General features: G+C 34.5%; 6 protein-coding genes across 6 annotated transcripts; 5 read left to right on the top strand and 1 right to left on the bottom strand.

Moving 5' to 3' along the window:
• The first annotated feature begins 22 nt into the window (after positions 1 to 22).
• On the top strand, positions 23 to 2,817 carry LOC139092430 (gustatory receptor for sugar taste 64f-like). The gene is made up of 6 exons (XM_070642828.1): positions 23 to 422; positions 743 to 937; positions 995 to 1,476; positions 1,830 to 1,984; positions 2,051 to 2,320; positions 2,376 to 2,817. Exons 1-6 carry the CDS (start codon positions 344 to 346, stop codon positions 2,473 to 2,475), a joined length of 1,281 nt encoding a protein of 426 aa, XP_070498929.1. The 5' UTR covers positions 23 to 343; the 3' UTR covers positions 2,476 to 2,817.
• Positions 2,818 to 2,886: 69 nt separating this feature from the next.
• LOC139092319 (gustatory receptor for sugar taste 64e-like) lies at positions 2,887 to 4,738 on the top strand. The gene is made up of 6 exons (XM_070642667.1): positions 2,887 to 2,947; positions 3,050 to 3,216; positions 3,542 to 3,778; positions 3,884 to 4,038; positions 4,207 to 4,476; positions 4,533 to 4,738. Exons 1-6 carry the CDS (start codon positions 2,887 to 2,889, stop codon positions 4,627 to 4,629), a joined length of 987 nt encoding a protein of 328 aa, XP_070498768.1. The 3' UTR covers positions 4,630 to 4,738.
• Positions 4,739 to 6,102: 1,364 nt separating this feature from the next.
• LOC139092320 (gustatory receptor for sugar taste 64f-like) lies at positions 6,103 to 6,906 on the top strand. Its single transcript, XM_070642668.1, has 3 exons — positions 6,103 to 6,264; positions 6,318 to 6,742; positions 6,798 to 6,906. Exons 1-3 carry the CDS (start codon positions 6,112 to 6,114, stop codon positions 6,904 to 6,906), a joined length of 687 nt encoding a protein of 228 aa, XP_070498769.1. The 5' UTR covers positions 6,103 to 6,111.
• A 288-nt stretch (positions 6,907 to 7,194) lies between these two features.
• Positions 7,195 to 9,077, top strand: LOC139092321 (gustatory receptor for sugar taste 64f-like). Its single transcript, XM_070642670.1, has 4 exons — positions 7,195 to 7,267; positions 8,197 to 8,489; positions 8,541 to 8,650; positions 8,804 to 9,077. The coding sequence occupies exons 1-4, from the start codon at positions 7,195 to 7,197 to the stop codon at positions 9,075 to 9,077; spliced, it is 750 nt and encodes a 249-aa protein (XP_070498771.1).
• A 1,004-nt stretch (positions 9,078 to 10,081) lies between these two features.
• LOC139092322 (gustatory receptor for sugar taste 64a-like) lies at positions 10,082 to 11,086 on the top strand. The gene is made up of 4 exons (XM_070642671.1): positions 10,082 to 10,384; positions 10,440 to 10,594; positions 10,647 to 10,916; positions 10,972 to 11,086. The coding sequence occupies exons 1-4, from the start codon at positions 10,082 to 10,084 to the stop codon at positions 11,084 to 11,086; spliced, it is 843 nt and encodes a 280-aa protein (XP_070498772.1).
• Positions 11,087 to 11,141: 55 nt separating this feature from the next.
• On the bottom strand, positions 11,142 to 12,424 carry CSN6 (COP9 signalosome subunit 6). The gene is made up of 3 exons (XM_070642830.1): positions 11,992 to 12,424; positions 11,611 to 11,931; positions 11,142 to 11,551 (listed from the first exon to the last, which is right to left on the bottom strand). Exons 1-3 carry the CDS (start codon positions 12,305 to 12,307, stop codon positions 11,226 to 11,228), a joined length of 963 nt encoding a protein of 320 aa, XP_070498931.1. The 5' UTR covers positions 12,308 to 12,424; the 3' UTR covers positions 11,142 to 11,225.
• Positions 12,425 to 12,454: the final 30 nt, after the last annotated feature.

Consider the following 12,454-nt stretch of genomic DNA (forward strand, 5'->3'; position numbering starts at 1 on the left):
CAAATGGATCGCACATATTTACCAAGGAGGTTTTGATTTTTGTCTCAAAAAATTTAAACAAATTGAAAAAATTGGTCTAAACGTAGGGGAAGAAGGATGCAGGTCTGACCCCAATAATTCCTCCTGGATACAACCTTGGCAGTAGCTCAATGAAAATTTAAAACGTATTTTGTCGCCTGCATTAAAGAAAATTTATAAAGTACTAGTTTTAAGCTTGTAATGAATTTTAATTGTCTACATCTGAATAATTTATGAAATCTTGTAAATCAGAGCTGAATTTTTTGCATGTTTAACTTATATGATTTCAGTATAGCATGTCGATTTGTAAAGAATAGATTCAACGATGTCAAAGTTTACTTTCAAATTGAAAAGTAGCAAAAAACCTAAAGATGATGATAGATTTCACATTGTTATAGCTCCAGGTATGAAGTTGTAAACCAGTGGTGGGCAACCTTTTGTCGGAACTCGAAGTTGACTTGGATATTGTACGGAGTTGAGACGAATAAAGTCGACTATTCTAGACAAAATCTGAGTCGACTTAGTGGCAAGCCTTGACCGGAATCGTACATGACATACGATTCATGGCAAGTTTGTCGTGGTCGGGATCAGGATCGGGATTGATATTTTCGAGGTTCCCAGTATATCAATCCCCGATCCTGATAGCGAGAAAGCATAGTAGTACATAGATTGCCCACCATCATCATAATCCACTGACTAAATCCAAATTTGTACCTCTTTCCAGCTATTTCGATTGCACAATTTTTTGGACTACTTCCAATCGTAGGGATATCCTCAAAAAACATTAAGGACATCAAGTTTAAACTTTATTCCATCAGAACATTACATACAAGTTTCTGGTTCTTAAGTGGCTTCATTTTTCTGTACCTTGAAACAGTCCGTTTGGTAAATGTTGAGCACTTCAATGCACAAAGCGTCGGTAATGTCCAGGATATTGACTTTTAACATAAATTTTGACATTTAATTATGTTTCCAGGTGGAATTGCATTTTTTGCCACAGGAATCATTTCATCCTTGCTATATCTACGTATTGCTTATAAATGGAGTGAGCTGCTTCAAATGTACAAAGAAGTAGATGACATTTTTTGTAGTGAGCTATACACATTGTCAGGATGGAGTCTCAAAAAGCAAATTAAATTTGCATCCATTACGTTATTACTGTTTGCCTTCCTAGAGCATGTATGTTTCTGGTATTCCTTCTTATTTGACATATACATGCAAGCGGAAGTTTGTAACTGGCAAATTGAGTCATGGTTTTATCATATATTCAGACTTCATTTAAAGAATATCTTTGACGTATTTCCTGTGAATATAGTATTCATCATGTGGGCTGTGTACATGAATGTATCATTTACATTTGCTTGGAACTACGTTGATCTGTTCATTATTATAATGAGCTTGTCTATAGCTTCAAAATTCAGGATGATTAACGAACGATTGAATGGATTTAAAGGAAGAGTAAGGAACAGAGCTGAAAGTCGATCCGGATTTTGTATAGAAAAGTCGTCTGTACTTCATACAATCACAGTGTGGCTGCCTCAAAAACGACCGTTAATTTTTTTTCAAAAAAGAAATTTTTGTCGTTTAAATTCAAATTTTATTTTGTCCGTTACTTTTGCTGTTCTTCGTAACGTAAATTTTTATTTTAAAATAAGTTGAGTTAGAAATGTTCGAATTTTTCGACAATCTAATGTCGAAAAACTCGAATTTGAGATGGCCACACTCTGCATACAATATTCGAGTCGACTTCCAGCTCTGGTAAGGAGCTCAATGTTCTAACCTTTATCTTGACTCTACATCTATTCCTTTAGATTCTAACAGATACATATTGGGAGGAAATAAGACGTCATTACAGTAAAATCTGTGAACTCAATGACTACATAGGTGACAATATCGGAAGTCTTATTTGTGTTGCATGTTTAGGCGACTTGTACTCCATTTGCATGCAACTTTTAAAAGTCACAAAGTATATGTCAATATTCTATTTACCGCTACATCCTTAATATGCTGTTTATTTATATTTTTCCTCTAGTCCACTTCTATATCCTGCAAGCAAAATCTACTTCTGGCTTTCAACATTATTTTTAATCGCACGAACGTTATCCATGTTCCTAATCACAGCATCAGTCAATGAAGAAGCTTTAAAGCCACTGCTTGTATTTCGAGCGATACCTGGTGATGGCTGGTTTCCACAAGTACGACGATTTTGCAATCAAATCCAACACAACAGTGCGGCATTGAGTGGACGGAAGTTTTTCTTCCTAAATCGTAGCACCATCATATCCATTACTGGAACTGTCATGTAAGAAATTTACTGAAATATTGGAAGTTGCTTAAATTTTGGATTCTGTTTTTAGAACCTATGAGTTGGTGTTGCTTCAATTTGACAGAAATGGTGGTCCACAAGAGGTATTTGATCCATGTGGTGGAATATACAATCAGACCATTAGTTATTAGGATGTGTCATTTGTAAATTTGCTGCTTCTTGTCATTGGTATGAATGTAGTATTTGTGAGATAGGCATCTATTGGGAATCCTGAGGTATACCTAAGGGATGGAAGGATGAAGTTGTCCTGAATGTTGCCTAACCATTCGGCCACAGAAGCCTCACTCACACAGCAATAGATTTGTCTATGGATTCCGCTATGCTACATACGCACAACTACTCAGAATGACTAGCTAGTAAGCATAAATTAAACTACGAACAATCATCATTCCCATCCATTACCAATACAACTTATATAATTGTGGATTTTTTTAATTATCAGTTGATTTTATGTAATTTTTGCATAATTTATAAGAAGCTTCTAAATCATTGCTGATCAGTACATAAATAAAATCCATCATTGATTCCAAAATCCTCTCAGTATGTATTTTAATATCAAAGAACAAGCAGGAATGTCTATAGCTATTGATATACCTAAAAGAAGTAAGGCTTCAGCAGATGAGAACAGGTTCCATATTGGTGTAACTCCTGGTCTGTAAAAGAAATTGATTTTAAGGAACTGAAGGCTAAATTCATTTATTTCAGCACTAGCACTGGCTCAAATTTTTGGTCTACTTCCGATTTGTGACATTTTTTCTAAGAATATTCAAGACATAAAGTTCAAGTTCCTGTCCATTAGAACTTTATACACAACTTTGTGGTTCATCAGTGCTTTAACATTCATTGCTCTTGAAATTTACCGACTGTCAGATGTAGGAGTCATCAACTTTAAAACGTTCAGTAAGAAATCAATTCCTTCATATCCATCCGTGCTTAAAAGTTCACATTCTAGGTGGAATTGTATTTTATAGCCTCGGAATTCTGTCATCCTTTATCTTCTTAAGTATTGCATTCAGATGGAACAAATTATTGCTGGTGTTTAAGGAAGTAGATGACATATTTTCCAAAAGTCCTTACACATTGCCTGGATGGAGCTTTAAAACACGAATCCGAATTCTAACCTATACAGCATCTGTTTTTGCTTTTTCTGAACATTCTTTGGCATTGTATACCTTTATACATGATCGCATTATCCAGGCAGAAATTTGCAAATGGGAAATTGGATCTTGGTTCTTTTACGTTACAAGTCTACATTTGGCTCACATCTATAAGCTATTTCCAGTTAATTATTATTCCGTCATATGGGCTGAATCAACAGACTTTGCATTCACCTTTGTCTGGAACTATGTTGATCTGTTTATCATGGTGATGAGTCTGTCTATATCCACGAAATTTAAGATGATTAATCAACGATTGATGTCATTTAAAGGAAGGGTAAGCCTGAACAGATTGAGCATGTCTCACAATATTGAGCATCCTCTTGGACATGCTCATTTGTTAATAACTTAATCTTGACTGGATATGCTTTTTTAATTACAGATAATTCCTAATGATTTATGGGATGAAATAAGACGACATTATAATATAATCTGCGAGCTTAATGACCATGTTGATGATCTAATTGGAAGTTTAATATGTGTCGCATGTTTGAGTGACTTGTATTACGTTTGTTTGCAAATTTTGAACTTAGCAACGTAAGTAAATCTTTTTTAATCGTAGCAGTCGATGAGCAAGGTTGCCAAGCAGAACAAGCAATGTTTGGGAGCTTGCTCATCCAGTCCAAGCTGTCAAGAGCACCCTCTTTGCCTGTTAGGGTTAGATGTGCAAGCATACCTTAATTAATCCCAAATTTCATCCTCCAGTCCACATCCCTATAGAATCAACCAAATCTACTACTTTGTTTCAACAATCTACTTGATTGCTCGCACATTCTTAATGTGTCTGATCACATCATCAATCAATGATGAATCGATCAAGCCGCTTGCTATTTTTCGGACGATTCCTAATGACGGATGGAGTCAACAGCTCCAAAGACTATCTAATCAAATCCAAACCAAGAGTACGGCATTGAGTGGAAGGCATTTCTTCACTATTACTCGAGGCATCATTATTTCGATTGCTGGAACTATCATGTAAGTTTATTGAATTTTGGTATTTGGAAAGGTCTTTGAAATTTTCTCTGTTGCAGAACTTATGAGCTGGTGCTGATTCAATTTGATGGAGATAAAATTCTCCCAGGAATGTTCAGGCCTTGTGATGGTTCGGGAAATGATACTTCAACTTAGAACAGCACTTTAAATTAGTTTTCCAAAGCCGGTTTCAATTATATTTGGATTGCATGTAATTAGATGTTCAGCACTTTAATGAATAGAGTGTTACTAATTATCTGCATTACTTAATGGTTGGACTTATTTAGATTGAGTCTAATTATGCACTTTTGTTTATCAGTTCTATTCAATCTTTATATATATATTATAAAAATCAGTGCTTTATGGCTTATAAAGTCGAAGCATAGTTCTGAAAGTATTAAGTAAAACTTTTCATTTCTCAACAAGTTGATACAAAAAATACCAATTCTTGTATCAAAGTAAAATGTCATTAAAACCTTTGAAAACCAAGGTTATTAAAAATCAGGATAGATTTCATGTTGTTGTAGCTCCAGGTCAGTATTAATGCTTGAAACGTTTTTGTTGTGTCACATAGTTTCACAGGATTATCCTCGTACGAAACAGATGAAATCCATACGGAATCTGTTGATAAGATAAAACAACAATTCTTATTTACAAATAAGTATAATTAAAGAGCTTCCTTACGGATTTAAGTAGGAATGATATTTATTGTTTGAAAATAGAAAACAGACTAAAATATTTGTAAGAAGGGGTCATCAACTATGAAAAGGGAAAATAAACAAATTTTTGTTGCAAATATAATTTGAATATTAAACGGCAGTTGACATATTCTCAACAGAATCCTAATGGATATCTTACTCTGTGTGACTTCCAAAAGGAGCCTTGTGTCTGCAGATACTCTCCTAGTAATGAAGGTTATTTGGAATTATTCTCTATTTCTTTCAGTGTTAGCACTCGCTCAACTTTTTAGTCTACTTCCTATAACAGGAATCTTTTCAAAAAACGTCAAAAATATTAAGTTCAAGCTTCTGTCAAAAAGAACATTCCATACAAGCTTATGGCTAATTAGTGCATTTGTACTGCTATGGGTTGATTTGAAAAGAATTGCAAACGAGGAAACCTTTAATGCTCAAACTATAGGTAATAAGCCCGAATAGTACAAATCGATTAATCGATCAAGAATCCAACACCAGGTCTGGCATCATCAAGTCAGAATCATGCCAACCTGAGGCTGGAAACTGAATGATTAATTGATTGATGATGTTTAGGATAGTAGAACCTGAATTATACTTGCTTTGAATATTTTCAGGAAGTACTGTATTTTATTCTGTTGGAATTATTTCATGTATCTTATATCTCCGAATCTCTTACAAGTGGAACGAATTGCTAAAGTTATATCAAGAAGCTGACAACATATTTTGTAATGGAACTTATACTTTATCTGGATGGAGCCTCAAGAAGCGTGTTCGATTCGCGACATTCACAGTGCTGATCATTGCCTTAATTGAACATTTATTGTTCTGGTATTCATTTCTACATGATCGAATTATTGAAGCAGAAACTTGTAATTTAGTAGTTGAATCCTGGATATACTTTATCGTCAATATTCAGTTCATCAATTTCTTCAAAATATTTCCAATGAATCCACTTTCAATCCTGTGGGTCCAATACATAAACATATCCTTTACATTCGCATGGAGCTTCATTGATCTATTTATTATGATAATGAGCATGTCTATAGCCACAAAATTTAAGATGATTAATGAACGATTGGAACTTTTCAAAGGACGAGTAAGGAGCTTTGTGCTGATTGTTGATCCTTATTCATGTCCTTAACATTTTAGATCCTATCCGATGCATTTTGGGACGAGATCAGACGACACTACAACAAAGTCTGCGAGCTTAATGATTATGTCCTTGACTTGATTGGATGCTTGATATGTCTAGCATGTTTAGGAGATTTATACTCTATTTGCATGCAGCTGTTGAATGTTACAAAGCCACTGCCTTATCAGGCAAACAAAATCTACTTCTGGTTCTCAACAATATTTTTAATATGCAGGACCTTTACAATGTTCTTGATCACAGCATCAGTCAATGAAGAATCTGTTAAGCCACTTGTTGTATTCAGAACAATTCCTAAATATGGATGGCTTCCACAAGTCGAAAGATTATGCAGTCAAGTTCAACAGAATCATACAGCATTAGGTGCCAGAAACTTTTTTTCATTGACTCGAAAAATGATTTTTACGATTGCTGGAACTATTGTGTAAGCTATTGACATTACGTAACTAATGGTCTTAAGGCATCCTCAATATTTGCAGCACTTATGAATTAGTTTTGCTTCAATTTTATGGTCAAAACGATCCACCGAAGAATTTTGATGTATGTAATGGCATAAATAGGCATTCAGCTAGTCCCATCTCAACTTAGATCTTAAAACTGATGTTCAGCATGCTGTATGTCATTAATTCATCTAATTAAATCATTTCATGGCTGATTAAATAATTGCTTAATCCATCATCAATTAGTATTATCCACAATTGCATGCTTAATGAACACGTGAGAGTCACTAAACTATGTATTATGCAGGAACAAGATTCTTATCACTTCTTTAATTGAGTTACACAATGCAGCAAATATTTGCATTATAATTTAGTGTCGCTTTTTAATTTGTAGGAGTTAGTATAGTAAAGTATAAAGCTATAGATTTATAAAATAATGGCAGTTCTACCTATCAAAGACAATCATCATTCAAAAGAAAGCAACAGATTTCACATTGCCATGGCTCCAGGTTTGATAGAAAAAATTGAAATTTAATTGCTTACCCTAACAGGTAAAGAGCATGCTTTCATAATAGATCGCTACGGTAACCTTAAAGCGGTCTCTTTGCCTGTCAGGATTAGCTGTACAGAACATCATAAATCAATCGATCAAAAATCTGGGTGCCAGGTCAACGTGACTCTAACTTGGTGTCGAATTCAGTTCAAATACGACTCAGATTGACGTCTACACGTCACGTAGAGTCACGGCAACTTCGTGTTGGTTTCGGTTTGTATCCGGTACCAAGAACGAGTCACATCGGCTTGGTGTCGGATTCAGTTTGTATTCTGTACCATGCTAGATTCACGCTAATTTCGTCCAGGTCTCGATTCGTATCCGGTGCCATGTTAGAGTCACATCGGCTTCATGTAGTTCTCGGTTTAAATTCGGCACCATGCCCGAGTCAGGCAGGTCTAGAGCCGGATTTTGGATCGAATACTTATTCAATTCTTTCAGTATTAGCACTTCCCCAAATTTTCGGACTCCTTCCGATTTCTGGAATATTATCCAAAAACGTCGACGACATTAAATTCAAGCTGCTATCCTTTAGAACCTTTAATACATTTCTATGGATTATTAGTGCATTTGTATTTATGTTCCTCGAATTGGTCAATGTATTCGCAGTGGGAAGCATCAATTCATATTCTTTGGGTAAATATTATTCACAAATATTGGCAATGCATGTGTTGAGGATTCGAATTTTAATTCCAGATGTGATTTTATTTTATTTAATGGGATTTTTATCGACTTTTTTGATGATGCCGATTGCATACAAATGGAGTGAATTATTGCAGTTGTTTAAAGGAATTGATGACATTTTTTGCAGTAATCCTTACACTTTGTCTGGATGGAGCCTAAAGGCTCGAATTGGATTTACTTCCTTTGCAATTGTCATTCTAGCTACTTTAGAACATTTATTATATTGGTATTCCTTCATACACGATAAATTTAGACAAGCAGAAGCTTGTAACTGGATAATTGAATCCTGGGTCAGTTACATTGTCAGCAATCAGCTTCGTCACATCTTCAGGATATTTCCAGTCAATGTATCGACTGTTTTTTGGGCTGAATATATGAATATATCCTTTACATTTATTTGGAATTTCGTCGACCTCTTCATTATGGTAATCAGCATGTCTATAGCTACAAAATTTAAGATGATTAATGAACGATTGGAATACCATAAAGGAACAGTAAGAATGTCCATTAATTTTATCACAAAAATCCTAAATAATCACTTTTAGGTAGGAACAAAAGAGTTTTGGGACGAGATCAGACTCCATTATAATAAAGTCTGTGATGTCAATGACTATGTTTGTGACCTTTTCGGAAGTTTGATATGCTGCGGATGTTTGTTTGACTTGTTCTCAATTTGTATAACTGTTAACAATGTGACTTGGATTTTGTACAGACTCAAGTCGACTTGGAGCTCTGGTCTTAACTTTCGATGATACCTAACCTTAATTGATGAACTTAACCTAAATACCTAACCTATCTTTCGTCGTAGATATATTCCAAACAGCAGCAACATGATTTACTTCATATACTCAACAATCTTCATTATGTGCCGGACTTTTGCGATGATTCTGATTTCCGCATCCATTCATGATGAATCCATTAAACCTCTTAAAGTTTTTCGAACTATTCCTAGTGATGGATGGATTATTGAAGTTCAAAGACTATCCGATCAAATTCAGCACGGCAATGTAGTCTTAAGTGGCAGGAAGCTGTTCAACTTGACTAGAGACATTATTATTCCAATTATCGGAACTATCATGTAATGACTTGATTTGAGGATGTTTGACTTAATGCTGTATGACTTGATTTCAGAACCTATGAGCTTGTCTTGCTTCATTTTGGTGCAGGATCTTACTATTCAGGATATGACGACTGCAGTGGAAACTTATTTCTAACCCAAAATCAAAGTGAATCTTTATAAATTAATTTTGAACCTCTATGCTTGGTCTTTAGTTCCTGAATGAGTGCTGCTGTCTTCATAGCTTTTCGTTACACTGGACAAAACTGCTAAATCACGTATCCTGATTATCAGTATTCATATTTGCATATTTTATGAGCTGTTGCAAATTAGTCGTAGATTTAATTAACAAGCATGTGTATGTTGTGTGATATATCAAGGTTTGCAGACCATATCTATGTTTTCAGTATTAATATTTACTCATTTCAAGCTTTAAATTTAAAAGGATTAGATGTGACATAGGATGGCGAAATTTTTTAGTAAGGTACAAGATAAGAAATCAAAGGATGAGAATACGTTCCATTTGGCTATTGCTCCAGGTGTACAGAATGACTGTTTATAATTATATTTGGTTCTAATAATCTAATTATTCTAGTATTGGCACTAGCACAAATTTTTGGTGTCCTTCCGATCACTGGAATATTTTCAAAGAATATAAAGGATATAAAGTTTAAGTTTCTATCATTTCGTACATTACACACCAGCATATGGCTAGTTGGAGCTTTAATTTTTCAAGTCCTGGAAGTCCTTCGAATTACAAGAGAAGAAAAGATAAATGCAAAATCTATTGGTAAATAGCTTAATTGTACAGTCTATAATCTACATGATTGCATGTTTACTCTGTTCCTAGGTGGAATTGCATTCTACTGCGTCGCAATAGCTTCATGTTTAACTTTCTTTCGTGTTGCAGCTAAGTGGAATGAATTGCTTTATTTATTTGAACAGATTGAGGCTATTTTTAGCAAGAACTGCTACACCACATCCGGATGGAGTCTCAGGAAGCAAATAATCTGTGCAACATCCATAATGATGACATTTGGTGCTTTCGAGCATCTATTTTCTTGGTATTCATTCCTACATGATCGAATCATACAAGCACAACTTTGTAAATGGGAAATTGGATCTTGGTTCTTTTATATAACTACGCTTCACTTGGCACAGATCTATAAGTTCCTTCCTGTCAATATCTTAACAGTTATTTGGGCTGAATACATGAATGTTTCCTTTACATTCTCGTGGAACTTTATTGACTTATTCATCATGATAATGAGCTTCGCTATAGCATCGAAATTTAAGATGATTAATGAACGACTGGAACTTTTCAGAGGAAAAGTATGTGACTGAATGTGAACTGCACGTCATTTACTTAATTTATCTTACATTCCAGATAGTTGTTGATGCATTTTGGGACGAAATTCGATCACATTATAACAAAATATGCGAGCTGAATGAGCATGTGGATGACATCCTTGGAAGCTTAATATGCATATCATGCTTAAGTGACTTATATTACGTTTGTTTGCAACTTCTAAATGTCGCAACGTATGATTCAGTTCCTTTCATTTTAATTTTATCTAACTGATTACCTTTCTAGTCCACTTCCGTTTCTTGCAAATAAAATCTATTTCTGGTACTCAACGGTATTTTTGATATGCCGGACATCTGCGATGTTTTTGACTTCTGCATCCATTAATGACGAATCGATTAAACCTCTTAGTGTATTCCGATCGATTCCAAGCGAAGGATGGACACAAGAAGTTCAACGATTTTGCAATCAAATACAGAACAATGGAGTTGCGCTTAGTGGAAAGCATTTTTTCTTCTTGACACGAAGCATAGTTATTTCTATTGCTGGAACTATCCTGTAAAGTCTAATTCTAAATGTTAATACTGATTAAACTTAATTAAATGATTTTTAGGACATATGAACTGGTGTTGCTTCAATTTGATGGAGAGAAGATTGTTTCTGTGATGTTTGATCCATGTGAGCATGTAGCAAATAGTTCAGCTATGCAGACCCTTATTCAAAATTAAAAATTTGTTAGCTACATTACCTTAATAAACATCAAATTTATCAGCACATTAAATGTATAATTTCAAGTTAGTATCCTTTATTCTTTGTATCATTCTTTCAGTGTTGAATTATGGTAATTATAAAATTGTAATAAGGAATTTAGAAGAAGAAGCGCATTCGACGACTCTGACGATCATGAAGTAAATTAAATTTATTTACAAGTTGATTGATGTCATTTGCGGCTTTTGTTAATGTACCCAAATACATGATCAATCCAACATCATTTGACTGTGTATGAAATTCTTCCTTAAACATTGGATTTTGAACGACTGGTAAACGATGACTTAATGTAAATGCTTCCCTCAAAATTTCATGATTTGCCTTAAGTTTTCCTTCACAGACTGCCTGTACATATTCCAAAACTAGCTTGACACGTGAATGAAGCATTTTAATTGCGACATGCTGCGCAATAAGATGATCAGCAACTGAAATTATACATAATATTGAGCACAAAGAATCAACTAAAGCAATGAATAAGTAATACCGAAAGAATTTGCATTAGCTTCATTGGATTGAGCAACACGAGCAACATGATCTACACCTATACGTTCTGCTTCTTCTGTTGCTAAAGTATAAGTCAATGGAACAAACAGCATCGTTGCTTCACCAGCTACAATATCAATTATGGATTCAAAAATTTGTATTGGAAGTTGCTCAATGTGTTTATTGCTAGTATCCATGAGAAGCAATATTGGACTTTCATTGATTTGACAGATCTGACGATGAATTTTAATATGCATATCCGTTGGTGCTGGACTTGTTGTGTACCATCCTAAAAAGTCTAAATCACTAAACACTTGCTTATCTGAAAATGAAATGTCATTTAATCATTGAAATCATTGATTTTACAGGTCTAGTCACATACATTGCTCTTCCTTCGTGTTGTAATAATCTCGATTGATCACAATATCACCTTCAATTGTCTCATACTTCAATTCAAAGGAATTAAAAATTTCAATCTTTCGCCCTTCCTGTTTTCCAATTAAAGCACCATAGACGGCTAAGGAACTTCCTTCTTGAGCTCTAATACGTGTCCAGTGTTCTGAGATATTCATTAAAACTAGTGGATGCAATGATATAACTACGGATGGCTGCATTGACTTTGCAACAATTTGCTTTTTCGATGAACATTCGCCGATTTCATCAATATCCATCTTTTCAATAGGTTTATCGACTTCCATTTTATAGAATAGTCTCTTTATTAACTAACACAACACTTTGTAACTGAATTAAACCTCAATGAACTAGAAAAAAACTACGAAAATTGTGAATTATAATTGAGTTTTCTTTTGTTTACAAAAATGTGGCGAAAAGTGGGCAAAATTTTT

The sequence above is a fragment of the Chironomus tepperi genome, unplaced genomic scaffold, assembly GCF_022539635.2.
Source record: "Chironomus tepperi strain 1889 unplaced genomic scaffold, CSIRO-AGI_Ctep_v1 contig_298, whole genome shotgun sequence".
In the NCBI taxonomy this organism is placed as follows: Eukaryota; Metazoa; Arthropoda; class Insecta; order Diptera; family Chironomidae; genus Chironomus; species Chironomus tepperi.

Excerpts from the sequence above, each read along its gene's own strand:
- LOC139092430 (XM_070642828.1), top strand. The coding sequence starts at position 344 with ATGTCAAAGTTTACTTTCAAATTGAAAAGTAGCAAAAAACCTAAAGAT. Across the intron at positions 938-994 it reads CTTCAATGCACAAAGCGTCG|GTGGAATTGCATTTTTTGCC; the intron begins GTAATGTCCAGG and ends TTATGTTTCCAG. Across the intron at positions 2,321-2,375 it reads TCCATTACTGGAACTGTCAT|AACCTATGAGTTGGTGTTGC; the intron begins GTAAGAAATTTA and ends TTCTGTTTTTAG.
- LOC139092319 (XM_070642667.1), top strand. The coding sequence starts at position 2,887 with ATGTATTTTAATATCAAAGAACAAGCAGGAATGTCTATAGCTATTGAT. Across the intron at positions 2,948-3,049 it reads TATTGATATACCTAAAAGAA|CACTAGCACTGGCTCAAATT; the intron begins GTAAGGCTTCAG and ends CATTTATTTCAG. Across the intron at positions 3,217-3,541 it reads AAATTTACCGACTGTCAGAT|GCAGAAATTTGCAAATGGGA; the intron begins GTAGGAGTCATC and ends CGCATTATCCAG.
- LOC139092320 (XM_070642668.1), top strand. The coding sequence starts at position 6,112 with ATGAATCCACTTTCAATCCTGTGGGTCCAATACATAAACATATCCTTT. Across the intron at positions 6,265-6,317 it reads TGGAACTTTTCAAAGGACGA|ATCCTATCCGATGCATTTTG; the intron begins GTAAGGAGCTTT and ends TTAACATTTTAG. Across the intron at positions 6,743-6,797 it reads ACGATTGCTGGAACTATTGT|CACTTATGAATTAGTTTTGC; the intron begins GTAAGCTATTGA and ends CAATATTTGCAG.
- LOC139092321 (XM_070642670.1), top strand. The coding sequence starts at position 7,195 with ATGGCAGTTCTACCTATCAAAGACAATCATCATTCAAAAGAAAGCAAC. Across the intron at positions 8,490-8,540 it reads TGGAATACCATAAAGGAACA|GTAGGAACAAAAGAGTTTTG; the intron begins GTAAGAATGTCC and ends AATCACTTTTAG. Across the intron at positions 8,651-8,803 it reads TTGATATGCTGCGGATGTTT|ATATATTCCAAACAGCAGCA; the intron begins GTTTGACTTGTT and ends CTTTCGTCGTAG.
- LOC139092322 (XM_070642671.1), top strand. The coding sequence starts at position 10,082 with ATGACATTTGGTGCTTTCGAGCATCTATTTTCTTGGTATTCATTCCTA. Across the intron at positions 10,595-10,646 it reads CAACTTCTAAATGTCGCAAC|TCCACTTCCGTTTCTTGCAA; the intron begins GTATGATTCAGT and ends TTACCTTTCTAG. Across the intron at positions 10,917-10,971 it reads TCTATTGCTGGAACTATCCT|GACATATGAACTGGTGTTGC; the intron begins GTAAAGTCTAAT and ends AATGATTTTTAG.
- CSN6 (XM_070642830.1), bottom strand. The coding sequence starts at position 12,307 with ATGGAAGTCGATAAACCTATTGAAAAGATGGATATTGATGAAATCGGC. Across the intron at positions 11,932-11,991 it reads CAACACGAAGGAAGAGCAAT|ATAAGCAAGTGTTTAGTGAT; the intron begins GTATGTGACTAG and ends TTTCATTTTCAG. Across the intron at positions 11,552-11,610 it reads AGCTAATGCAAATTCTTTCG|TTGCTGATCATCTTATTGCG; the intron begins GTATTACTTATT and ends GTATAATTTCAG.